At 52.4% G+C, this 26354-nt stretch overlaps 1 protein-coding gene across 1 annotated transcript in view; it reads right to left on the bottom strand.

The window, feature by feature from the left end:
- MMP2 (matrix metallopeptidase 2) overlaps positions 1 to 17417 on the bottom strand; it is a 28090-nt gene extending 10673 nt beyond the window's left edge. The window contains exons 1-10 of the mRNA XM_012652656.1: positions 16961 to 17417; positions 14167 to 14393; positions 13178 to 13326; positions 11944 to 12072; positions 11533 to 11706; positions 8887 to 9060; positions 7839 to 8012; positions 5790 to 5945; positions 4470 to 4611; positions 181 to 424 (exon numbers count right to left, since the gene is read on the bottom strand). Coding sequence (XP_012508110.1) covers positions 181 to 424; positions 4470 to 4611; positions 5790 to 5945; positions 7839 to 8012; positions 8887 to 9060; positions 11533 to 11706; positions 11944 to 12072; positions 13178 to 13326; positions 14167 to 14393; positions 16961 to 17113 — 1722 coding nt within the window. The 5' untranslated portion in view covers positions 17114 to 17417. The remainder of the gene's footprint in view (positions 1 to 180; positions 425 to 4469; positions 4612 to 5789; positions 5946 to 7838; positions 8013 to 8886; positions 9061 to 11532; positions 11707 to 11943; positions 12073 to 13177; positions 13327 to 14166; positions 14394 to 16960) is intronic.
- Between the last annotated feature and the right edge of the window lie 8937 nt (positions 17418 to 26354).

Consider the following 26354-nt stretch of genomic DNA (forward strand, 5'->3'; position numbering starts at 1 on the left):
TTTTTTTTTTCTTCTAGAAAAGGAATTGGAAGGATTGAAAAAGAATTAGAAGAAAATGGAATATGCATTCTGCGACTTAACGCTATTTGACGTTGGGTGTCTGAACCCATGTCGCGGTGGAATCCCACTCTTTGGGATGACGTTGCAGGAATGGATGCATAAAGGAGAGGGAGCACCCACAGCTGCACAGGAACTGTGGTTTGGGAGGGGAGTGAGCGTGGGCCCCGCGGGAGCCCTGTTACGGGGCCCCGGGGAGCGGGGGCCGAGGCAGGACCCTTCCCACACACCTGCAAAGAACACAGCCTTCTCCTCCTGTGGGGCCTCATACACAGCATCGATCTTTTCCGGGAGCTCAGGCCAGAATGTGGCCACCAGCAGGGGCCCCATGGGCTTGTCACGTGGCGTCACTGTCCGCCAAATGAACCTGGGGGAGGGCAGGGGACACAGGAAACCACACCTTTCAGTCTCTCTGCAGCTTGCAGCTCTGGCCACATGTGCCTCCCAAGCCCACCCAGAATCATCCCAGAGATGATTCCATGATCAGAGGGGGAGGCAAGATCAAAGGAAGGCTGGAGGAGGACTGGAGAATGGGCAGAGGTCCCCTCTGCAAGATGCACCCAGCTCCCTTTCCCTCCCCCTCTGCCTCCAGGAAGCCTTCCCTGTCGACCTCTGTCCATACTGTGTTCTCCCTCCTCTAAGCCTCTCCAGGCCATCAACGCTGAGTGCCCGGAACAGTAGTGTGTGTGTGTTTGTCTTACCTCTCCTATTTAACCAGACGCCAATTGAGGCAGGGGCCGATGGCACTCAGAAGCATTTCCTGAATTGGAATGGATCTGTGCACACTGGCAAGAGTAAGAGCTATCACTTGTTGAGGGCCTACTGAGTGCCAAGCACTTTATGTGCCTTGTTATTCAATTCTCCCAATAGCATAAGATAACATGTACTCCTGGCAGTCTACCCAGCATCTGTTATCTATTTCCTTATTATCCTTCCTCCCAGAACTCCACATTTATGACCCATCCTTCACCTCCCCCACCCTGTGTCCCCAAGCCCCATGACAGGGTAGGTACTGATTAGTCTAAGCCACTGGTCCTCAAAGTGTGGTCCCCAGACCAGCAGCCTCAGCGTCACCTGGGCCTCGTTAGAAATGCAAATTACTGGGTCCTTTCTGAGATCTACAGATCAGACTCTGGGCTTGGGGCCAGAATCTGTGTTTTAACAAGCCTTCCAGATGATTCTAATGCATGCTGAAGTTTGAGAACTACTGGTCTAAGCCAGTCAGAGCTTAGCGCTCCCTGTCAACTATTATTGATTCAGTAGTTGCCATATGATTTACACTGGCATGATAAAATTATGCATACAGACTTGTCTAAGTCTATATTAGATAGACTTAGATAGACTTGTACATCTGGAGATGTGTGTGTGTGTGTGTGTGTGTGTGTGTGTGTGTGTGTGTGTGTCTTTCTCTCTCTTCCTGGATGTGGGCAGGGATTGTAGCCCCAAAGTGCCACTGGCAGCCATTTTGTAACCATGAGGGCACCCAGCCTTGAGATGAAGTCAGTGCAGAGGGTGGCAGTGGACAAAGACATCAAGTCACTAACCCTCTCTCTGTCCCTGCAGGCAGCCCTACCCCTGGACTTTGTACCACGTGAGAGTAATTTTTCCCCACTGTTTAAGCTGGGGTGAGTTTGGTGTCGGGGGCAGGGTGTCTCTGTTATTTACAGCAAAACCTGATACAGGAGGGTATCACAATCTTTATTTGGCAAGTGAAGCTCAGAGAGGTAAAGATGTAATGACTTAGTTATTACTAAGTAAATTCCTAAGTAAATTTGTTACCCCTAAGACTCAAATCCAGATCTGACTCCAAAGTCTGAGTTTAATCACCCTGCAAGACTATCCTTCTTGTTCCCCCAGTGCTAGCACCAATTTTTATACATGACCGGTGCTTAAATATTTACTGATTAATTCAATGATTCCACTAAACACTCAGTAGCTTCCTTTTGAAAGAACCTGTGATATGGCAGGCCAGGGATGGCTCCAGTCTAGGCCTCTGAACCCTCTCCTAGGCTCATGTGTCTCAGATCTGGTCAGGGCTTCCTGAGTGGGAAATGCCCCAGGGAAAGGACATTGGGGACCCCTGTGACAGGGGCTGCAGGGCAGCACTGCTATCTGCTGTTCCGCATCCTGGCCTGGGCATTCGGGGCCTGCTGGGACTGGACTTCGCATTGCACTCTGATTCCCATCTCTCAGTGCATTCTTGCCATCTCCCTCCCGGCCAGCAGACCCTGCAAAGGGCAGGGAGCCTGCACCCCAGCACCTGGCCCAGTGTCCAGAGCAGAGAAAGCCCTTCCTGAAAGTTTCTGGAACATCTTCTAATCTCACCATGCTCTCTGTTCCTCCCTGCCTAAGCCAGGAACTTTCACATCTCCGTGGTTTGGCTTTGCAGTTCCCCCTGCCTTAAACATCCTACCTCCCCGCCGTCACCCCATCACTGTCCACCAGAATCTTGTTTCTCCCTTAAGAAGCCTCTGCTCAGATGCTGCCTCATCTGTGAAGCCTTCCTTGACTGGGATGTGCCCACAAAAGCATCTCGCTGATGCCTCTGTGGTTACATTTCTTTCATTCTACCATGCGTTACTCTCGGTTTTCTCTGCCTCTGTTTCCCAAACAAGACTGGCGATGCACAGACTTTAATGTCCATCAAAATCACTGGACGAATTTGCTAAAATGCAGATTCCTGGGGCCCACCTCTAGAAATTCCAGTCGGAGGACCTGGGGCTGGGGGCAGAAACCCACACTTTTAATATCCACACTCTAGGTCTGCAGTCTTCAACCCCTGGGCTGCGGACGGGTACTGGTCCGTGGCCTGTTAGGAACCGGGCCGCACAGCAGGAGGTAAGCGGCTTGAATCACTGCATAAGCTCCACCTCCTGTCAGATCAGCAGGGGCATGAGATTCGCATAGGAGCGCGAACCCTATACAAACTGTGCATGTGAGGGATCTAGGTTGTGTTCCCTATGAGAATCCAATGCCTGATGATCGGAGGTGGAGCTGAGGCGGTGATGCTAGCGCTGGGGAGCGGCTGCAAACACAGATTATCACTAGCAGAGAGGTTTGACTGCACAATAGATGTAATGCACTTGAATCTTCCCCACATCATCCCCCCAACCATCCATAGAGTAGTTGTCTTCCATGAAACAAACGGAGCCCTGGTGCCAAAAAGGTTGGGGACCGCTGCTGTAGGTGGTTCTGGTGTAGAAGGCCCGGGTGCCTGTCTTTGAGAACCCTGATCTAGACATTAAGCGGCCCCTCTGCCTCGCTCCCCCACCTATTAAAGCCTAGCAAAGTATTTGGCACAGGAGATCCCAAATAATTATCTGTCAATAATAATAGCTAATATGATTGAATACACTCATTGTGTCAGGCATTGTTCTAAGCACTAAATTCACCCAATCCTTACAACAGCCCTGTGAAGTTGGTGGGAATATTAGCCCCATTTTATAGATGAAGAAACCAAGGTACAAAGAAGATACTTAATTAACTTGCCTATGATCAGGTATACATTAAGCAGCAGGTCCAGAATCGTAACCCAGGCACTCTGACTCCAAAGTCAATTTTCTCAACTACTACACTATAAATGGATGAAAGGATAATTGGATGAGGGATGGATAATGGATAATGGATGGGTGGATGGATGGATGGTGGATGAATTGATGAGTGGATGGATGGAGGAATAATAAAAGGATGGATGTCATGATACGTGGATAGATGGATGATAGACACATGGATGAATCCTTCAATGAGGTCCTAGATACTGCCTGCCATTCTCCAGGGGGCTCTGGAATTAGGGTGAGTCTCAGCCCTTGGTCAACTGAGTGGGGGCCTTTATCTATAGCACGAAGGATACTGCCTTTTTCTACCCAGTGGTCACTCGCTACCCATACAAAGAGCAATTTGGCCATTTAAGGCCACAGGCCACAGAAGACCTGCGGTAGACTGAGTTATTGTTCCCAATTCTTCCCTCCATCCCTATTTTAGAATGATACATCCGTGTGTGCTGCCATGTGACTTTGCAGTCCCCTCGTCTAGGGTAGGTGTCAGGATTGACCCCGTGAGTGGAGGCTTTAAATGTGTTCGTGTGGTTTGATTCGGCCTCTCGCACCCTGTCATCTGCCACGAGTAGCCACTATTCCCAGGGAAAAGAGTGACATGCGGAGCGTACCTGAACCCAGACTGCAGCCAGGACCCGAGACACCTAGTAGGCCCACAGACTATGAAGGAGCAAATGAAATGCTTGAGGGCTAAGCCACTGAGATCCGGAGGTTGTCTGCTGCACAGCAAAAACTGTCTAATACGGGTCACGCTGTGAACCCCCAGGGGGGGCCCTCAGCCAGGGGTGGGGGCACAAGAATAACGAGGAAAGGGCAGAGGACGGGGCAAGCAGGAAAGAAGCAAGCTCCTGCACTCACCGGTCCTTGAAGAAGAAGATCTCACCACGGATCTGAGCGATGCCGTCAAAGACAATGTCCTGTTTGCAGATCTCGGGAGTGACAGGTCCCAGCGTGGGGGTGGGGCCAGTCCCAGCGTCAGTGTCAGTGTCAGGGGAGGCCCCTGGGGGAGGACAACAAACCTCAGACTCTCCCCAATTCCAGGGGTTCCCCCCACCAGGCTGAACCCACTGGGCTGCCCACCCACCCTGCTAAGGGTCTGAAGGAATAGCATTCTGGCCGTAGCGTAAGCCCATTAGGACAAAGAGAAGGTGCCTGGACTCGGAGAGAAACCAGAATCCTGTAGCCCTTTGCACTTTCTACACGCTCTTTACTGACATCAGCCACATCAGCCCTCTCTGTATCCCTGGGGGGGGGGGGCGGGTAGCATAATTACACCCATTTTACAGATGAGGAAACTGAGGCCCAGAAAGGTTGAGGATTCAAATCCAAAGCTCAGATTCTTACACCCAGGGTGGTCGAGTGTCCAGCACCAGGGATGCAGCACTTTCTCAAGGATTAATTCCTTCACTCCCCATGTTACCAGCCACCTTTTAGAGATGAGGAAACTGAGTCCCGATAGGCAAAGGCTCACTCAATCTCTTGTAGCTGGTGCGTGGCAGAGGCTACACCCGAACCCAGCACCTCTCAGCCCAGATCCAGGGTTCTTTCCCGAGTCCAGAGTTCCTAAAACGTCATCACTCAGCCACCACTTGCACTACTTTGGTCTGGTCCAGGTACCACCAGAACCATCAAATATTTAATTTTTTCTTAAAAAATGGACTGACTTTTTAAACTCTAGCTTCACTGTAAGCACTAATGATAAAACCTTGGTTTTTGGCACTAGTTGTTATGTTCCTATTACATTTTAAAATGAAAACACATTATGAAAGCTAGAAACTTTCACCCTCGTATCATTACGGTCATTCCAAATGATGGAAAATTCTGCCCTGTCCTTAGCTAACTCTTCGAGACTCTAAATCCCACTTGGCTGCTTAAACCGGGCCAGAAAGGTTACCTTTCTCAGGACTCAGTTTATTCACCTAGAAAATGCAGAGCTCTAGAGACGGGGGCCGGGAGGGGCATGATGCTAGTGTTGTTTGGAAAGAAAGGGTTACCCCAGTGTCCCCGCGGAGCACTGCTCCAACTCCCTAGGACCAGGTCCACACTGCTGCTTCCTGCACTGTCCTTGTCCCTGGCAGTCCTGGATAGCTGGGACGGTGTTGGCTCCACCCCCTGGGCCTCTATCCCAGGCTGCAGGGCCTCCCAGACCCCACCCAGAGGCCCCAAGCTGAGATTTACCGTAGAGCTCCTGAATACCCTTGATGTCATCGTGGGACAGGCGGAAGTTCTTGGTGTAGGTGTAAATGGGCGCCATCAGGGCCCCGGGGTCCTCGGAGTGCTCCAGCCCCATGGCGTGGCCAAACTCATGGGCTGCCACGAGGAACAGGCTGTACCCTGAGGGCCGCAGGGAGGGGAGGGGGGAGGAAAGACAGGGAGAGAGAAAACAGGGGAGTCAGGACCTGGCCCAGTGATGGAGACTTTTGAGGATGTCCCCACAGTGGGGCTGAGCGCCCTGGAAGGGGCCCGTATCGAGTTTTCCATCTCTGGAAATTCTGGGATTATACACTACGCCTATTGCTTCCAGGTGGGGTCAACCAAAGTCCTCTTGTCCCTTTCCGAGATAGCTGCAGGTGTGCTGTAAAGGAGGAGGACAAGTGACATCTGCAAATACTCGAAGTCCCATTTGTGAAAAATAGTGCTTCCTGGCTTTTTGTGTTTATCTATAAAGACCAGGAGCAAAACCTGTCCTTTGGGGTCTCTGAAGAGGTAAGAGGGTAGGGAAAGGTGGCCCCCTGGCGCCAGCATTTCTGTCCCAGGGAAAGCAGTAGAAACCGTTCCCACTTGGAGTGGTCACCCAGGCTCAGCCACAGACAGTGAGCAAACCCTACGTCGCACCCTCTTGTGGGTTGAATGTGTCGCTCCGACAAAAGATTTTTTTCAAGTCCTAACCCTGGGGACCTGTGAACGTGACCTTATTTGGAAATAGGGTCTTTGCAGATATATTTAAAATGAGATCATATTGGAGTAGAGTGGGCTCTTAATCCAACATGGCTCGTGTCCTTATAAGAAGAGGAAGGACACAGAGAGACACAGACCCGGAGGGGAGAAGGCCATGTCACGATACAGGCAGAGACAGGAGTGACGCAGCCTTCAGAGGCAACATGGCTCTACTGATACCTTGATTTTAGACTTCTAGCCTCCAGAAGCAAGAAAGAATAAATTTGTGTTGCTTTAAGCCACCGGTTTGTGGCACTTTGTCGTGGCAGCCCTAGGAAACTGATATTCACCCCAGGTGAGCCCCTGGGCTCTGGGGCCTTGAACCACTCAGGCAGATGGGAATTTACCTGCAGGTAGAAGGCTGGAGAGAGCAGGATAAATCACGACATGTCCCGGCACAGAATTTAGCAGGGGATAAGGAAATCTCCCCTGGCCACCCGAGTACCATCTCATTGTGAGTAAAAACAATGAAAGTAACATAAGGAGAGGCCGACCTAGTTCTGGCAGGCCCTGCACCAGCCCACTCACCTGCCAGCACGGGCCAGCAGGGAGCTTTGAGCCCGATGCCCCTGGACCCTGAAGACTAGAATAGGCACATTCTGCATCCTGCTCTCTGCACTGACCACCCAGTAAGGTCGCGGGCTATCTCGGGGTCACTCTCCTCCCTCAGCCCAGGAGTCCTGGAGGGCAGAGAGCTATCCCAGCTGGCTGTGTCCTCAGCAACCAGTGCCGACAAGGACCCGCCACGTACACCTCGGCAGAGGATGGTGCCGATGGGGCAGGCAGGGCTCTGGGGGCTCCCCAGGCTGCGTGGACTGTGGGGTCAGAGCAAGCAGGAGGCTACTCCTTTTCTCCTCTCATCACTGCCCACCAGCTCCCTGAAGCCATCTCTGCTGGAGTGAGGATGTCTCTTAGGAGAATCATCTCTCCCGGGCAGAGTAACCTGTGCCCAGAATTCAGACTTTTTTTTAGTAGTAACAGCCGTGCCTGGAGGGTGGCTAAGGAGGGAGGGAAGAGCAGTGTGTCCTCAGGAGAGTCGATTTCCACCCAGGAGGTGGCTACTGGGTGAACAGGGTCTGGTTTTGAAGGCTGTGTCTCCACCTGGATGGGCATCATCTCGGCCCAGGTAGGCGGGACTGGGAGGAGGTGCAGTGTCTACACCGGGGTAGATGAGTGTCTGAGGGGCAGTGTCTATGCTTGAGGTGGGTGGGGTCTCAGGAAGGTTTCCAGCCCGGGTTTAGGGGTGGGGGTGATGTCTGGTATCTCTGCCCAATGGCCAGGGCCTCATACCTTGGTCGGGGCAGAAGCCCCACTTGCGGTCATCGTCATAGCTGGCCGTGGTCGCACACCACATCTTTCCATCGCTGCGGCCGGCGCTGGTGCAGCTCTCATACTTGTTGCCCAGGAAGGTGAAGGGGAAGACACAGGGGGAGCCTTCCGAGTTCCCGCCAACAGTGGACATGGCTGTGGGGTCAGGGACATGGGTCAAGGGGCCGCGAAGGCCACCCCCAGGAAACAATGCCATGATGCGACATTAACAAATCACACTTACCGAGGACTCGCTCAGTCCCAGGCACTGTATCAAGTGCTGTATACACCTTCAGCCCACCCCCAAACAACCCTGTGCAGTAGGGAGCAAATGTTACCCCCATTTCATGGATGGGAACACTGGAGCTCGAGGAGATGAAGCGACTCGCCTGAGCCCATGCTGCCAGGAAGCATCCGAGCTGAGATTCAGCCCCAGGCAGCCACATCAGAGCTATAATTAGCCTCCCATGGATGGGCAGCAGGGCCAGAGGCAAGGGGGGCTGGGCAGAGCTGGTGGTACCAGCACACCCCCCTCGACTGGGAGCCCCAACAGGCAGATCTAGGGGAGACCAGTCTCTGTGTCTGTTGCACAAAGCATCACTCGGTAAATACATGTTGGAGGAAGGGAAGTAAGAAAGGAGGGAGGGATGGAAAGGAGGGAGGGAGGGAGGGAGGAGGGAGGGAGCTCTTAATGAGAAACAGAGACCAAACGGCGGAGACACAGACTAGGAAGGGCAGGAAAGAGAGATTGCAAGGTCAGATGGGGGAGAGAGAAACACTAGTCAGCGAGGCGGAGAGAAAAGGGGTGCAGGTCAGTCAGAGGGTCCTGGGCAGGCCTGACATTTAGGCGCCGCCAATTCCGCAGAACTGGCTGTTGGTGCCCAGTGTCTGCTCTGATGTCAGCGCCCAGGCCGGACCGGCTGGTAAGTACCCTGAGTACCACCCCTGTCCCGGGAGAAGGGGCATCTGGTGGGTTTTCTATTAGACAGCAGGTCGCTGGACCCTGGCAAGGAGAGGCAGTGACACCCACCGGTCTCCGGGCAGAAGCCGTACTTCTTGTCGCGGTCATAGTCCTCCGTGGTGCCGCACCAGCGGTAGCCGTCCGTGCGGCCCTCGGTGGTGCAGCCGTCGTAGGACGTACCCTGGAAGCGGAACGGGAACTTGCAGGGCTGTCCATCGGCGTTGCCACCCATGGTGAACAGGGCTGGGGTGCGGAGAGAGGGGAGGATGCAGATGAGAGAGAGACACCTGCCTGGGCATAGCGCTGGCTGGCCGCCCACCGGCTGGTTCGCACCAGTGAGGCCGCTGTGTTGTTTAAATATTACAAACTCTCTCGTACCGGTTGGTAGAGAACCGCCTCTCTGAGATCCCAGAGAGTACCCCTGTCTCCCTGGGCAACCCGGTCCCTCCCCCGGGACCTTATGGATCCCCAGCAAGGAAATGGTTAACACCTGGCACACAGCAGGGACCTCCAGAACCCTGCCCCCACCCCAGGACCGCTGTCCACTCTGCCTGGTCCATGCCCCACTCCGTGGAGATTGCTACATATGTCATCCGTGGTAGACAGAACTGCAAGAGTCTTTCTCCATTTGACAGATAAGGACACGGAGGCTTGGAGAAAGCTGGTTCTGGAACTGCTCATGGTCACAAAAGACGTGGCTGAGGGCTGTAACTGAAAACCACAGAACACACTGTCTCGGGTCTCTCTCTCTCACTCACTCTCTATGTCACTCTCAAACACACACACGTGCACACGCACACGCGTGCACGGAGAGGAAAGCTTCACCTCTTTTCAACCCAGGCCCTTTCCCAGATGGCCTTGCTGCAGTCCCTGCAGCGGGGAGAGGAGGAGAGAAAAGGAGGGAGGGAGGGGGAGGTAGTGTCTCCGGGAACCTTCTAATACACACTCCAGGTTCCCACTCTGAGCTCCCCAAGACTGGGCCATGACCAGAGGGCTGGGGAGAGCATGGGGTTCAGAGTCTGGCTTGTCTGTCCTGGGTTTCCCCCCTGCTCCCCCATCCCCTCATCCACCCCGAAGCTACAAAATGGTGTGTCTCTGGAATTGCCAACTAGCAAAACCACAAGTGCGTAACAAGGACCATCTGTGCACAACAGCGCCAGAGGTGACCTCACCAGCCCCCATTAACTCCACCGTGGCCAGAATGGGGCCCAGTCCCTGGCCTCCCACTGCAGAGGACTCGGGGCCCCACATCCTTACTACTTCCTTCCCCCTCCCCCAACCAAGAGACCTTGTCTGCAATGCCAGAAACAATGGGACCTAAGAAAGGGGCAAAACTGAGCCCAGATACCTCAGTGGCCTCAGAGTGGGGAAAGGCAAAGTGTTAACCTTGACCGACGCCAGCCTCCTGCCCCTGGCCTCCCATCAACTGCACTTCTGCCACCCAGGAAGCCCCTGTGTCTTCCCGAGCAGCCCACAACAAGGATGGCAAGAATCAGACACTGACTCAGCAGTCAGCAGGGGCTGAGTAACAAGAACCTCTGCCCCGAGACCTAAACACGTGCATGTTGTGCGTATTTGCACCTGGCTGAACACCAAGAAAAGGGCTAACGTCCAATGCAGGGAAAAACCCTTCCCAAACTTATGAAATACAGTTGTTTCCACTTCTGTTATCGAGGCATTCTGTTCCAACCAGAGGGTTGACACATGGAGGGGTTAACGTCACCTGAATCCCTACTGGGAAATGTAAGATACAGAAAATATTTGTACTTAAAACTTTCTGACTTATTAATGGTGAATGGCTCGAACTCTTGCTTCATATCAAGTTTAGCTTTGGTAATAAAAGCATAAACAGGAAGACACTTAACTGGCTCTTTGTTTCTCTCCTTCTGTCTAGATGGTTGGTGCTCAGCGTTCTGTTGCAATGGGGCCAGAAAGATTCAAAAACATGTAAAATTACAGCCCAAAAGACACAGTCTTGATGTAGACTAAAGAGTCTTCATGGGATGGGGAAGAAGGTAGGATTTAGAAATTAGATTTTGCTCCTATTTTCCCCAATTTTCTGGGCTTTCAATTTCCAGAACTATCAGATATAACGACTTGATTGAGTATGAAGTTACAATACTGTCTTTTTGTGATTTATGATTATGAAGTGATATTTTTAAAAAAGGATTGAATATGTCAATACCCTTACCCATTACCCCTTTTTAAAACGTTACGTGGTTTCAAAATCTCTGAAAATTTTATGTCTCGAGCACTGACAAGCACACACACACAAATATTAAGTCAAGCCTAATGTCCTTGTCAAGACACAGAGATGCAAACACTAGCGAGGCAGAGTGGAGGAAGAGAAAGAGCCCAAGAGAGGCAGATGGCATAAGCCCCATGACCAGACACACACGCACACTCATGAGCCGGGTTAGCATGAGGACCAGGCAGGCGCAGTGGCTGAAATTCCTGGGTTGGCAGCCTCAGGCCAGGGTGGGGTCCAGCCTTGGTCTGTGTCCTGCCTCCCCGTCTGGGCTTTCCACCCATCCCCAAGCCTCTGCTCATGCCCTTGAACCCCCAGTCTTGGTTGGAGGATAGGGCTTTGGGGGGACGCTGGGTGCCTGGCAGCGCCAGTCCTGGGGAGTGTGGAGGGTGGAGGGAGGGGCGTAGCAGGCAGCAGCGGAAGCGGGAGGGCTGAGGGGACAAGCCCGGGGCCAGGGCGATGCTCACCTTCGTGGGGGCAGAAGCCGTACTTGCCGTCCTTCTCGAAGTTGTAGGTGGTGGAACACCAGAGGAAGCCGTCGCTGCGGCCCGTGTCGGTGCAGCTGGTGTACTCCTTGCCGTTGAACAGGAAGGGGAACTTGCAGTACTCCCCATCGGCATTCCCGTACTTCACTCGGACCACTGAGGGCAGCAGAGAGTGGAGGTTCGACCTCTCCAGGCCTTTCTTTGGAGGCCAGGATTCTGACTCACCGAGGCGCATGACTTCCCTTCCCCTCCCATCTCCCTGGTCCAAGTAGATGGAGCAGATGGAGCTTCCCAGGGTTGTCATGGAAGCCACAGCCCTTGTTGCTAGGGGACAAGGAGGTATGCAGAGGGCTGGAGAGGAGGTCTGGGGCATGCACAGGGTCCCTTTCGTACCTTGCCCTTCTCCCAGGGTCCACAGCTCATCATCATCAAAGTGAGAGTCTCCCCCGACGCCAGTGCCCGGGGCGAAGGCGTGGGCCAGGAGCCCGTCTTTACCATCAAAGGGGTATCCGTCTCCGTGCTCTGAAACACACACTGGGTCTCAGCTTCTAGCTGCCCCAGCCTGCACCCTGAAACCCATCCAACACCTCAATCCATGTGTGGAGCCCTTTAGACCTCCCAGCCTCTGTCCCCTTTCCCATCCCATTGGGGTTATCCAGGAACACAGGGACTCAGTAGAGGTTTGCTGGCCTGGTTGTCACCATCCTATGGTCTACACTGCTTTCTCAAGTCTGCTTGGCCCCCGGTACCTATACCACCTCCCTTCGCTGTCTACACTACCAGCATGACACTATACCTGTCCACATACCCACACCAGTGTCCTCACCCCTTACACTCACTGTCCCCACTGTACCATCTACCCTCCTGTCATCACTGACCTCTTGACCATACCCTACCTTCAGGTCATGCTATCATCAATATCTAAAGCACTAACCCTCAGGCCTACTTTGCCACCAAGGTCCACACCACCCACCCAACGTCTACACTGTTTCCTGTGCCTGCGCCCTTTACCCTCAACCCTAAACCACGCAGTGTCTACACTACCTACCTTCGTGTCTGTGCTACTGCCAGTGTTCACACTCCCAACTTGTGTGGCCATCTTGACCGTGGTTCTTTCACACTTACTCTCATGTCTACACTGCTCCATTGAGCCTGATCCACTCTCCTATCTACAGTTCCTCAGCGTCTGCCAGCATCATCCAACAAGACTTTCTGTGACAATAGGAATAGTCTTCCTCTGTGCCATCCAATCCAATAGCCACTAGCCTCGTGTGGCTACTGAGCATTTGAAATGTGGCCATTGTACCCAAAAACCTGAATTTTAATTGTCTTTTGGTTTTAACTAATTTAAATTTAAATAGCTATGTGTACCTAGTGGCTGCCGCATTGGACGGTCCAGCAGACTACGTACTTTAGGTAGACGGCGCCTCCAGGTTACACCACAGCACACTGCCTGCCCCCGCATTAACACGGCTCTCCAGTGTCTGCTCCCCATCTAAACCACCTCCGGTGTCTACACCTTCTGTTCTGCTATCTAAGCTGCCCGCAGGACCCCGCGCCTCTCTCTCGAGGTCCATATCAGCCCCTGTCTCTGCAGTGACCCCCTGCCAGCCCCTCTGCTGCCTACCCCAGCGGCCAAAGTTGATCATGATGTCAGCCTCTCCATCATGGATGCGAGAAAACCGCAGTGGGGTCACGTCACTCCAGACTCGGAAGGCACGAGCGAAGGCATCATCCACCGTCTCTGGGTCCAGATCCGGCGTGTACCCAATGATCCTGGAGGTGGTAGAAATGCATGTGAGTGCGTGGGCATGGGTGCGAGCGTGTGTACGTGAGTGTACATGGATATGTGCAAATGTGTGTGTACACGCACGAACATGCAAGCGTGTGCATAAGCATGTGAGGAGTGCAAACGCACGTGCATATGTGTACGCCTGTGCACACTGAGCAGGGAGCACTGCCAAGAACAGGCTCGCCCAGAATGCCTTGAGGTCCCCTGGAGTTCCAGACCAGTCAACCTTTTCAAGCCCTATCTCAGGAGTCCCATCTCTCACTTCTGGTTGGCAGGGTAGGGACATAAATAGTGCATATGGGACATAGGACAAAGATCTCACCCTTGGAATCCAACACCAGACATACAGAGCAGAGCTCTCAGCCCAATTAGCAACCAATTATGATATAAGAGCCCAATTAGCAGCCAATCATCAAGTTCCCTCTGCCTGCCCCAATGACCGCATCTAACATTATGATGACTAACATTTATTACACTCTTGCTATGTGTCAGACACTGTAGAAGCCCTTTAAATAAGTGCAGTCTAGCTTAGCTCCCCAACCTCCCCAATGAGGAAGGGTCTTTTCAGCCCCATTTCGTAGACTGGAAAGCCAATACTCACAGCACTGAAAAGTAGGCCGGCGCCTCACAGCTAGTAAGTGCGAGACTCAAGTTCAGGTCTGTCTGATTCTATTTCCTAAGAACTTTGTACCCAAACTCCCTAAGATGCCAAGAGCTCACAAAAGATACCTCATGGGTCCCCTGAGTGGGAAGAAGACAAGGCCCAAGGAGACTTCGTGTCCCTCAGCTCAATGGCCCGGCCTCCCCCAGCCCTGCCTTGGCACCTGTATGAGATCTGGTTCTTGTCCCACTTGGGCTTGCGGGGGAAGAAGTTGTAGTTGGCCACATCTGGGTTGCCACAGCGCGGCTTCCGCATGGTCTCGATGGTGCTCTGGTCAAGTTCACCTGTCTGTGGCAACCCAAAGAATTTCTGCATCTTCTTTAGCGTGTCCTTCAGCACAAACAGGTTGCAACTCTCCTTGGGGCAGCCGTAGAAGGTGTTCAGGTATTGCTGGAAGAAACGAGCGCCCAAGGCAAGCAGCCATGTTAGGATGGCATCGTATCCACTCAAGCAGGCTGCAGGGACCCAGTCCAGCCCCACAGTCCAGACAGGATGCATTCCAGGGACCCAAGAGCACTGGGTGGAGGCCTGGGTTCCCAAACCAGTGCTGTCACACAGTAGTTGAGTGACCTAATAGCTGTAGAGAGCATGGCTACTACATACATGTTGGTGCTGGGTGCTGACTACATGCTCAGGCACTGAAGTCAGTATCTGTTAACTCATTTCATGCAGACAACTTTATAACATAGACATATTATCCCCATCATACAGAGGCAGAAACTAAAGCACAGATAGGTTAAGAAACTTGCCTATAAGATCACACAGGTCACAAACGGCAGATCTGGATTTGAGACCAAGCAATCCGGTTCCAGAGCCCACGCTAGGAGCCGTGACACTCGAGCACCCTTCCTTCAGTTCCGACGTCTCATTTATCCACCTAACAGCTGGTGACTTATGGATTATTTCCCTCTCTTTTTCTTATAAAGAGATTCAAGAGCTATGTGCGGGAGCTCTGGAAGCAGACAGACCTGTGTTCAAATCCTGAATCTGCTATTTCCAAAAAGAAAATGGTCTTGTCCTTCAGGGGCTATATGACTGGCTCTGCCCAAACTCAGGCCAAAACCGAACAGGCCTCTACAGAGCTTCAGGGACCAACCAGCTTACTTATTTTATTCAACGAATACTTTCTGACACCTACCATGTGCCAAGCTCCATGCTACTGCTGGGGATAAATCGGTAAACGAGATAGACAGTTTTGTCTCTAAGGTTCAAATCACAGTGCCGGGAGGCTGATAAATCACAAATAAATGCAGAATTAAATGTGTGATAAATGCTATGATGGTGAAAGGAGCCAGATCTCATGACAGTGGCCCTAACCTTGTTGGGGGCAGTTAGGAAAGACGAAACAGAGGGTACAACAATAGTAATATGATCGTAATGATGGCTAATGCTTACTGAGTGCTTACCCCGTGCCAGGCAAGCCTCTTAGATGACCTCCCCTTTAACCTGGAGATAGACGCCATTATTATTTCCAGTTTGCAGATGAAGAAACTGAGAAGTTAAGTCACTTGCCCAAGATTACTAGGCCAGTCCGTTAGTGCATGCAGGCCTTGATGTGAAGCCAGGGGGTGCAAGTCCAAAGCCATCAAGCCCCTATGACATTACTTCTGGGCAGCATGGACTTCGGTTGGCTGGAGAAGGTATGGGGATGGGGACCCAAGCAGCTTTGTCATTACCCGCCAACCAACATCATTGCAAGTCACTTTCAGACCCTTGAAAAAAGTAGCCCTTTAAAAATGTAAGGAGGTCTCCCAACCCACCTATCTATGCTGGAAAAGGATGGGGTCTGGGGGAGAGAGGGTTGGTGTCACGTCATAGAGGGTGACCAGAGAGCATGGGAGTCCTGCCCTGGACAGGTTGGGGAGGAGGCTGGATGGAGGCCAGGGTGGCTGAGGCAACAGATGTTCTATGGGCTGGAGAGGACATCCTAAGGGGTCCCCAGCCCGAGGCGCTTACAGGGTGAGGGGTAAAGTCTTTCAGCTGTCCCCTCCTCAGTCCCCGCTTAAGTAGCGCTGTGGCAAGGGTGCCCCTTGAGCCAGGCGCGCTCATGCTAGCAAAACAAGATCTGAGCCTCAGCTCAGGAGCCCCGCCAGGAAGGAGGGCTCGCTGGCTGCTCTCCGACCAGAGCAGGGCGCAGTCCGCCCCCGCCCCACGCGCCAGGGGCCCTCCTGCGCCGGCCTCTCCCTCCTCCCTCTCCCTCCTCCCGCTCGCCTGGTCAGTCCTCTCCTTCTGAAGTTCGAGGAAACTTTCAGAGGCCCAACCCTTGACCCTCCTGGCCCTTAAGCCAGAAGGAAAAGATGCGCTCTCTGCTTCCCTCCAGCTCCGATTACTTAGCAAACGGTCCCCTCAAGCTGTTTATCTGAGGCCCCTCTCCAGATGTGTGCCAAACGTTCCCAGAAGTTTGCCAAGCCCCGCTTTGGCCAGGGCTCCCTCCCATTCTCAGGCGTGCAAAAGTTTACACAAATTGTGCACCAAAGAACCCCTTCCCAAAGTTCCCCATTTGCAAAAAAAAGAAAGACCCCTTTAGCTGTTCGCCAAAGGCCTACCAAGACGCTTGCCAGGGGCCCTGTTGCCAAATCCCCAGATGTGACCAGAAGTTGTTTACGAAGCCATCCCCCATTGCCAGATCCCCCAGATAAACTAGACAAGGACCCCTTTATTCACAAAAAGGCCCTTTCCATCAGTTTGCCAAAGCACCCCCCTCCCCTTCCCCCTCCTGTCTCTCGCCCCCTGCCGTGTCCTGCAGGTTGCCAGATTGTTTATCGCAGGTCTTCTCCACTCACCAAAGCTTCCCCACCGTTTGCAAGAGAGCCCTCCAACAGCTAGCCTAAGGTCCCCCAAGCCGTTAAGCTCCTCCCCCACGATGTGTGCCCACTGCGGAGGGCCGAGGGAGGCCCCCATTCTGTGCCTCCGAAGTCTGTCTAAACTTGGCTGTTGAGGCCAGCGGAGCAACTCACCACAGCCAACTCTTTGTCCGTTTTGGGGGCCACATCGCCGGGGAACTTGATGATGGGCGACGGCGCGGTGGCGGCGCGGCCCAACAAGCAGCTCAGGATGCAAAGCGCCCGCAGGGGACCGGCGAGCGCGCCCCGGGCCGCTCGCGCCTCCATCGTAGCGCTCCCGGGCCCCGCGCGTCGCCCGGGGGTCGCTGGCTCAGCGCTCCCGGCCGCGTCGCCGCCTGCTTGGCGCCTGCTCCGCCGCGCCGCGCTCAGGGGCCGCCCGCTCCGTCACCTGGGCTGCGCCGGGCTCAGCGGCTCATGGTCCGGCCCCCGCGCTTCAGCCCGCGCCGCGCCGCCTGCCCTCGCAGGTCCCGGCGATCCCTTTGTATGTTTAAAGCCCCAGATGCGCAGCCTCCAGCCACCGCCGGAGGAAGTCTGGATGCAGCGGAAACAAGGGCGGGCAGCCGCCAGATGTGGCCGGCTGGGCGGGGAGGGCTCTGGCGGCGAGGACGGGGGAGGGAGAGGGGGCGCGCTCAGGCCCGCCCTTCTTGGCCCCACCCCCTACTCGCCCTCCCCCTCTTTTCTCCTCATTTTTCCTTTCTCTGGTTCTTTTCCCCGCCGCCGGCTACCCCGGGCCTCTGCGTCCACCGCCAGGGAGCGACCTCTGAACCCCACTTCCCCCACTCGCGATCCCGGCGCACTGCCTAAGGGCCCCCTTTTGGAAGACATCTGGCCCTGTGACTCCAGGCCCTTGACATTGGGAGATCAGAGCTATTTGGAGGGATGCCCTGCCCCGGGCCTAGGACCCCCTGCACTCCCTGGGGTCAGGGACCAACAGGAAGGGATGGTCAGGAGCAGATGGTCAGAGCCATTGTTAGATGGTCAGAGACAGAGATTTTAGATGTTCAGAGATGGAGACAGAGAGAGGGTAAGACGAAGAGAGATGGAAAGACAAGGATGGAAACATAACATGGAGGGTCCCGGCGTGCTTCCTTCCCTCCTTTCTTCCCCAAATATGTGAGCGTTAACTCAGCCTTGGGCATAACACTAGATGCTAGGTACACTTTGGGGAGCAGAGCAGTCGTGGTCTCAGCCCCCGAGGAATGTCTCCTCCCTCTCTCTGGAAAGACAGTTAAGGAGGGGAGAAGCTGTGATGGGGACCTTCAGCAGGCTGTGGGAGTGCCTGACCTCAGACCCCAAACTAGCCAAGACAGTCAGGGGAGGCTTCCTGGAGGAAGTGACTTCTGAGCTGAGACCTGAAGAGCTAAAGAGGTGGGAGTGCTGGGTGGGAGTGGAGGGGGGGATGTTTCAAGCACAATCTAGGGAACAACATACACAAAGGTCCAGAGATGAAAAACAGCAAGATGCGCTGGAGAAGGACGTTCCTTCTGTGGGAAAAAGGTGGGTCCCCAGGTGAGGAGATGGGGCTGGATGGGTCTGCAAGGACCATCCTGGGAAGAGGGGACGGGACTGGGGGTCGGCAGGGATGGTTTGAGGAGCAAGGTCAAGGGCGGAAAGAGTCCACAGCAGTCTGCCTGTGGAGGGCCTTGGAGGCAAAAGGAAGAAGCCCCGCCTGCCCCTAAAGGCCCGAAAAACCCCTGCAAGGTGGGGCCCAAGGGGCCTCCGGAAAAGAACGGGCTGCCCGGCAAGCAACGGCCGCCGGCCTGCCAAAACCAAGCCAAAAAGAAACCCCTGCCAAGGCCCTTGTCCCTCAGGAGGGGGCTGGGCCCATCAGCCTGACCCAGTGAGAAGCCTTGGCCGATTTGGGGAGGGCCGGTCTGAGATCAGTAGGGGAGGGGGATTGCCTCCTGGCCCAGCCCCCTTTGGCCCAGGTCCACGTCCCGCGGACAGACAGAATGCCAAGTTGGGGAGCCGAGAGCTGGGAGAGAAAATGGAAAAAGTTTTCTCACTAAAGCAGGGTTTGCAAACTCGTGGCCTGTGGGCTGAATCCAGCCTGAACAGCATGTTGAAATTTGGGAAACTTCATGTAAAAATCTGACTTTCTGGTTTTCTTTTAAAAAATGCCCAAAGATCTGACAATACTGGGTGCCAGTTCCCGAGTGGCAATAATTAGGTGAAGCTAAGTAGTGGCCGCCCCCTTCAGATGAGGCATGTGCTTTGGTTTGCCGCAGTTCTCACCCCTCTCTATTGCCTTGCGTGTGACTCACGTCACTCAGTTTTGCTCATTGATGTCACTCGCCTGATTTGAGTTTTAACCTTGTTTGAAAAGTCGTTGGGGCCTAAATAACATGGCTTTGGGGCTTCTCTGGCAGAAGGCAGCTTTGACTGCACCTCTTCTCACACTCTGTAGTTTTGGCATTCCAAGAGCATCGGTGTCCAGGGTAGATGCTGCTTGGCACCCATTTAGAGATGTCAGTAGCTGCAGAAGCAGCAGGCAGTGAGAGAGAGGCATCAGTGCCTGGCAGACCAATGGCAGTGCCCAGCAAAGACTAAGTCCCAAAGGACTAGGGCAGAGCGGACGGTATCTAATGATAATGAACTTGATCAGCACATGAGATACACCCCAGAGCCCCTGTGCACCCCTTTCAATCTCTCTTCCCCTGCCATGGCAACCCTGGGGTCCCCGTGTTGATCTGGCAGAGGAATAAAATGAAAGCAGCCAGCCCCACTGCTGACTTTGTAGGTGAAAAACAAACTTTTACATAATAAACCAGTGCAGTTTTGGGATATGTTTGTTACTGCTGCATCTTTTAGGCAATCTTAATGTAGATGCAAAGGGGCTGTTATAGAACCGTGTCTCTAAAAAAGATTTGTTCAAGTCCTAACTCCTGTGAATGTATTCTCATATGGAAACAGGATCTTGCAGACACCATCAAGTTAAGACAAAGCCATGCTGGATTAGGGTGGGCCAGTGGTGTCCTTATAAGAAGACAAAAGTTTGGACACAGAGGCACACAGGGAGAACGAATCCAAGTCACCACGGAGGCAGAGATTGGAGTATTGGAGCTGCAAGCCAAGGAATGTCGCGGGTTGCCAGCAACCACCAGTAGCTGGAAGAGGCAAGAAAAGATTCTTTTCTAGGACCTTCAGAGGGCACGTGACCCTGCTGTCACCTCGAGTTTGGACTTCTAGCCTCCAGAACTGTGAGAGAATAAATTTCTGTTGTTTTAAGCCACCCAGTTTGTAGCACTGCGTAGAAAACTCCACAGGCTGCAATTAGAAGGCATCAGGATACGGCATGAATTCATTCATTCATTCAGGAAATCTTTAGTGTTCACAGTTCCAGGTGCTGGGGTACTGCAGCATTAAGGTAGCGTTTGTGTCACTGAAGAGTCAGAAATGACAATGTGAGACACCAAGCAGGAGAAGGCAGGGCACCAGGGAAGGCCGTGGCTTTCTGCCTTTTGAGCCTTCCCCAGCCCCTGTCCTCCTGTTTTTGGCAGCTGCCCCCTAGTTTTCCTTTGGGAAACCACCTCTCCTCAACTCTAGGTCTATAAGTGTCAGTGGATGTGACCCACCTCCTGGTTCCTCAGTGGCCATGTGACCCAGGCTTGGCTAAAAAGCACATCCAAACACTCTGGCAAGGTGATGATTCAGAGAGGGTCTTGTCAATCCACTGGAGCCAATGAAAATTAATTCTGGAACTTTCACTAGAGGTACATGCAGACCTCACTTTATTATGCTTCGTGATACTGTATTTTTTGCAACCTCGTATCAAGCAAGTCCGTGCTGGCTCCATTTTTCCAACAGCACGTGCTCACTTCGTGTCTCTCTGTCATGTTTTGATAATTCTCTCAATATTGCATACTTTTTCATTATTATTGTATCTGTTACGGTGATCTGTGATCAGTGAGCTCTGATGTTACTGTTGTAATTGTTTTGGGCTGTCATGAACTTTGCCCATATAAGATGGTGAATTTGATCAGCAAATGTGTGTGTTCTGTCTGCTCCACTGAAGGACCAACCACTCCCCGTCTCTCCCCCTCTCCTCAGGCCTCCCTATTTCCTGAGACACAACAATATGGAGATTAGGCCAATAAACGACCCCACCATGGCCTCTAAGTGTTCAAGTGAAAGGAAGAGTCACATGTCTCTCACTTTAAATCAAAAGCTAGAAATGATTAAGTTTAGTGAGGAAGGCATGTCAAAAGCCCAGACGGGCTGAAAGCCTATTGCACCAGTTAGCCACGTTGTGAGTGCAAAAGAAAAGTTCTTAAAGGAAATTAACAGTGCTGCACCAGTGAACGTACAAATGGTAAGAAAATATAACGGCTTTGTGGCTGCTACGGAGAAAGTTTGAGTGGTTTGGATAGAAGAACAACGTGGCCACAACATTCCCTTGAGCTGAAGCCTAATCCAGAGCACGGCCCTAACTCCCTTCAGTGTTGTGAAGGCTGAGAGAGGTGAGGAAGCTGCAGAAAAAAAGTTTGAATGTAGCAGAGTTTGGTTCATGAGGTTTAAGGAAAGAAGCCACCTCCATAACAGAACAGCGCAGGATGAAGCAGCACGTGCTGATGAAGAAGCTGCAATACGTTATCCAGAAGATCTAGCTCAGATCATTGATAACGGTGGCTACAGTGAACAAATTGTCATCGTAGACAGAACAGCCTTCTAGCGGAAGAAGATGCCGTCTAGGACTTTCAAAGCTAGAGAGAAGTCAATGCCTGGCTTCAAGGCTTCAAAGGACAGGCTGACTCTCTTGTTAGGGGCTAATGCAGCTGGTGACTTTAAGTTGAAGCCAGTGCTTATTTACTATGCCAAAAATCCCGGACCCTTAAGAATTATGCTAAATCTACTCTGCCTGTGCTCTGTAAATGGAACAACAAAGCATGGGTAACAGCCCTTCTGTTCAGAGCATGGTTTACTGAATATTTTAAGCTTCCTGTTTAGAACTACTCCCCAGAAAAAAAGATGCCTTTCAAATTATAACTACTCATTGACAATGCACCCAGTCACCCAAGAGCTCTGATGAAGATGCACAAGAAGACTGTTATTTTCATGCCTGCTACACAACGCCCATTCTGCAGCCCATGGATCAAGAAGTAATTTTGACTTTCAAGTCTTATTATTTAAGAAATACATCTCATAAGCCTACAGCTGCCATAAACAGTGATTCCTCTGACGGATTTGAGCAAAGTAAACTGAAAGCCTTCTGGAAAGAATTCATCTTTCTAGACGCCATTAAGAACAGTCGTGATTCATGAGAGGAGGTCAAAATACCAATATTGACAGGAGTTTGAAAGAAGCTGATTGCAATCCTCGTGGATGACTTTGAGGGGCCCAAGGCTTCAGTGGAGGAAGTCACTGCAGATGCGGTGGGAACAGCGAGAGAACTAGGATTAGAAGTGGAACCCGCATCTGTGACTGAATTGCTGCAATCTCATGATCCAACTGGAATGCATGGGGAGTTGCTTCCTAAGGATGAGCAGAGGAAGTGGTTTGTTGAGATGGAATCTACTCCTGGTGAAGATGCTGTGAACATTGTTGAAACGACAACAAAGGATATAGAATATTCCACAAACCCAGTTGGTAAGGCAGTGGCGGGGTTTGAGAGGATTGACTCCAAGTTTTTTTACCTTGCCCAGTTGTTTCAAATGGTCCAATATTGTTGGACTAGTAACGTCAAACCTTGCTGCTGGTTCACACATAGGTTGAGAAGGATTCACTTCTACTACAGCTTTCAGCTCATCATTATCCACCTTGGTGTCAGGTCACCCACGTGGCTCATTTTCAAGATCAAAATCACCAGAACAGAACTTCTCAAACTATCAATGTACTATGTGTTCATTAGCCACACCCTTCCCCAACACTTCGTTGCTATTTCTGTGCTGTCTTGTGCTGCATTGGTTCCACAATGGAACTCATATTTGAAAATAACACGAATTGTTTGAAAGAAGCTCCACCATGGGTAAAATGCTATCAAACAGCATCACATGCTACAGAGAAATCTTTAGGACAGGAAGAGTCAATCACTGTGACAACTTCATTGTGGTCTTATTTTAAGAAATGGCCACAGCTGGTTCATCAGCAACCGTCACCCTGATCCATCAGCGGCCGTCAACACTGAAGCAAGACCTTCCACCAGCAAAAAGATTACAACTTGCTGAGGGCTCAGAAGCCCATTCGCATTTTTTGACAATCAAATATGTTTTAAATAAGGTATGTATATTGTTTTCTGGACACAATGAGATTGCACACCAAACAGACTACAGAATAGTGTAAACATAACTTTGACAGGCACTAGGAAACCAAAAATTGTTGTGACTTCCTTTCTTGTGGTATTCACTTTATTGTGGTGGTCTGGAACCAAACCCCTACATCGCTGAGGTGTGCCTGTGTTTGGGATGCATCTACGCTTTCATCTGTAAACGAAGTGCATCTGACACAAGGGTGGAGATGCCCCTGAGGACAGAGGCTTCCTGAGGTTGAAGCTTCACCAGTGAGAGCAGAGCTACAAAATATTGCCAGAGTCTGAGCCCCAGGGCCAGCCTTGCCTGTAGCCAGGACTATCCTGCACTTTTTAGTTTGTGAGTCAGCAAATCTCTTCTTCCCAACAAGGGTTTGGTTTGGTTTGGTTTTTCTTATGCCTGTTTGGGTGAGTTTCTGTTACTTCAACCTGAGAGTCTTGATGGATACAGTGGAAGATGTAGCTGAGAAACCAGGGCCAGAGAGACATTCTGCCTGATCCCTGCCCTCCCTGGTTTGGTCTCAGGTCCCGGGTACAGCCGAGCAGCACTCGCTGGGGCCCAGGAGTGTGCCGGGACACACAGCCCCTGAGCAGCAGAGGCAGGGCCTTCTCCAGGGCCAGGGTATCCCAGGCAGATTTGGGTTTCCTGCCGGAAGCCTCAACCCCAGGCTCTGGCCCAGACCAGAGGATTCCAGGCTCCAGAGGCCCAGGAGGCCTGGCTACTCTGCTTCGAATCCTTTGCCAACTTGACTCACTCTTCGACTAAAACCTCAGTTCCTTGCCATGGCCTGCAGAGCTCTCCACACCCTGCCCAGACCCCTCGGGAGCACTCAGGAGCCCAGGATGGAGCAGATGGCCCTCTCAGAGAAGGATAATTCGAGGAGAGCTTACTGGCTGGGGGATTAATTCCAAAGCGTGTGGGTAGGGTATCAGGGAAACCAAGGGGTGGCATGCAGGAAACTGGCCCAGAAGCACCAGGCCCAGAGGGCCGACAGGAGGGGGCAATTACGGGAACCCAAAAGGAAGGAGAATTGCACAGAGCGGAGGCCGTGAATGAAGTAGCCAATCCCTGGGAGTATCGGAACAAGTACCCTGACTGCATTCTCCTCCCTCCCTCTGATCTGTTGCTGGGCTCCCCATTGGCTGAAGCCAGCCCAAGCTGGGGACACAGGAGCTGGGCAATGCAGGCTGAGGGTGGGGGTGGGGGTAGCAAGCAGAAGTGCCCAGCATGACCTGACCCCTCCTCCAGCACTCTTTCCTGGCTCTGTAAGCGGGCCGCACTGGCCTTCTCTCTGGTCCTGAAAGATGGCAACCCTGTTGTGAGAGCCATAGAAGTGGTTGCTGGAAGCTTCTTTCCAGAAGGAACTTGGCTTTCAGCAGCAGAGTGCAGCGAGCTGCAAGCCTACAGCCACAGGGCCTTCAGATACAGCCTCAGCTTTTACGCCTATACCATTCTCCTTCCAGCGAAGCCCCAGCCGATGACCTAGCACGGCAGAGTACCAGAGCCTGGTATATCTGCCCCAACTTGGGACTCCTCCCATGGGCAGTCTTTGCTCCAGAGCTCCCCACTGGGCTGGCCAAGACTTTTCAGAGCCATCTGGAGGTCTGAGATTCTGTCTTCCCAAACCTGCTTCCTCCCTGTTTTTCTTTCTTAGGCCTTACCTCCGCCCTCAAAAACAAAACAAAAACAAAAAAGAATCAAAAAACCCCCCAAAGCCTTCTCAAATTCATAGTTCCATCCCAGAGTGTGCTTCCGCAAGGATCCACTGACACATCTGTCCCCATTGGATTTAGCCCTCAATATTCCCTTGGCCTGCAAAGCTTCTCATCTTCAAAGTCTCAGCTCCAATGCCACCTCCTCTGTGAAGCCTTCCTTGACTGGCCATCCCCTGGAAAGAGTCACCCTCATGTTATTTCCTTTCTGGCAGCTGCAACGACTGTCTTGAAGCAATATTGTTATTTTAACCTCTTACCTGTTTATTGACTCCTGCACTAAAATGTCAACTGTGTCCCCAGTACCTAGAAGGGTTTTGCACATACATGTTTGTTGAATGAATAAATGGTTGGATAAATGAATGCTTCTTCCCCAGATATGGGAAGATGGAAGGGCAGGCCCAGTAACCAGAGGTGGTGATGGTGGGGTGGCTGCCAGGGTAGAAGAAAAGGCCAGAAGGGGCACCTGGGGCTCTGATTTGGGCTGCTAGCAGGCATCATTTTGGCTGACTCAAGACCCCGGGTCTTCTCTTATCTTATAGAGGCACAGATTCCATTCAAGATCTCCCCTTTAAGCCATCTGGAGGTTAGGTGAGGACAGACCACTATAGACTTTGGGGAGTCCAAGGGCAGAATTATTTACTTGTAACCAACAGTAGGAGAAATTTAGGGTAGAGTCCAAGTGGGACTTCCCAACAATGAAGAAAAGGAATGAGGCCTTAACGTTTCCATAAGGTGGGCCAAGACGTTTGCTCCCCTAAGGGACCTCAGTGAGACAGAGGACCAGTGACGCCCCATTTGGCCTAGCCTGGCCACGTTGGGTGGACTCAAGGACCTTAAGACAGCTTAGAGATTCTGGCAGGGCTGGGAAGGACAAGTGTGCAGTTGGCTTCCTTCTTTGCCACCTCCACCTTGCCCTTTGCCCCCCTCCTTCTCTCCCCATGACCCCTACTCAGGGTCTCTGAGTCCCTCAGCCACTGCCTCCTCCAAGGCTCTGCCCCACCCTCTTCCCCTATCTCTCCCTGCCGTGCTCTCAGCCAGAGCCTCTGCTTTCGCCTTTGTCCAGGTGTGCGGCCTCTGGCAGGGGTGGCCAGGACAGGACACGGTGCTGGGGCAACTGTTGTTTGGCCTGCTCAGCCCCGTTCTCCACTCTTCTGCTCCCAACACATGCGGTTCTCCTTGGGAGCAGACATCTCCCTCCCAGCACGTGGCCCAGGCCCGTGGGAGCCTTGAGCCCTTGAGGACACGGTGCTAAGTTCAGGAGTGGGCTCTGGTTGGCAGTTTCTGTCTGGGTGTGGGGGTAATGCTTGCCTTGAAGTGGAAGCAGAGCAGAAGACACGACCTCGATGATGCTGTTGGAGACCCTGGATCCAGCTTTACCTGAAACCAGTCTAGTCTTGGATTTTTTTCAGTCTGATGAGCCCTTTTCTTAGTGTAGTGTGAGTAGCATTTCCGTTATTTGCACCTAAAAGCGCCCTGAGTAATAGATGTGATATCTAGGAAAGGTCACCACCGAGCTTCCCAGCTGTCAGCCCTTTGGGAATTGCCGAG

The sequence above is a fragment of the Propithecus coquereli genome, unplaced genomic scaffold (genome assembly GCF_000956105.1).
Source record: "Propithecus coquereli isolate 6110/MARCELLA unplaced genomic scaffold, Pcoq_1.0 Scaffold395, whole genome shotgun sequence".
Classification (NCBI taxonomy): Eukaryota; Metazoa; Chordata; class Mammalia; order Primates; family Indriidae; genus Propithecus; species Propithecus coquereli.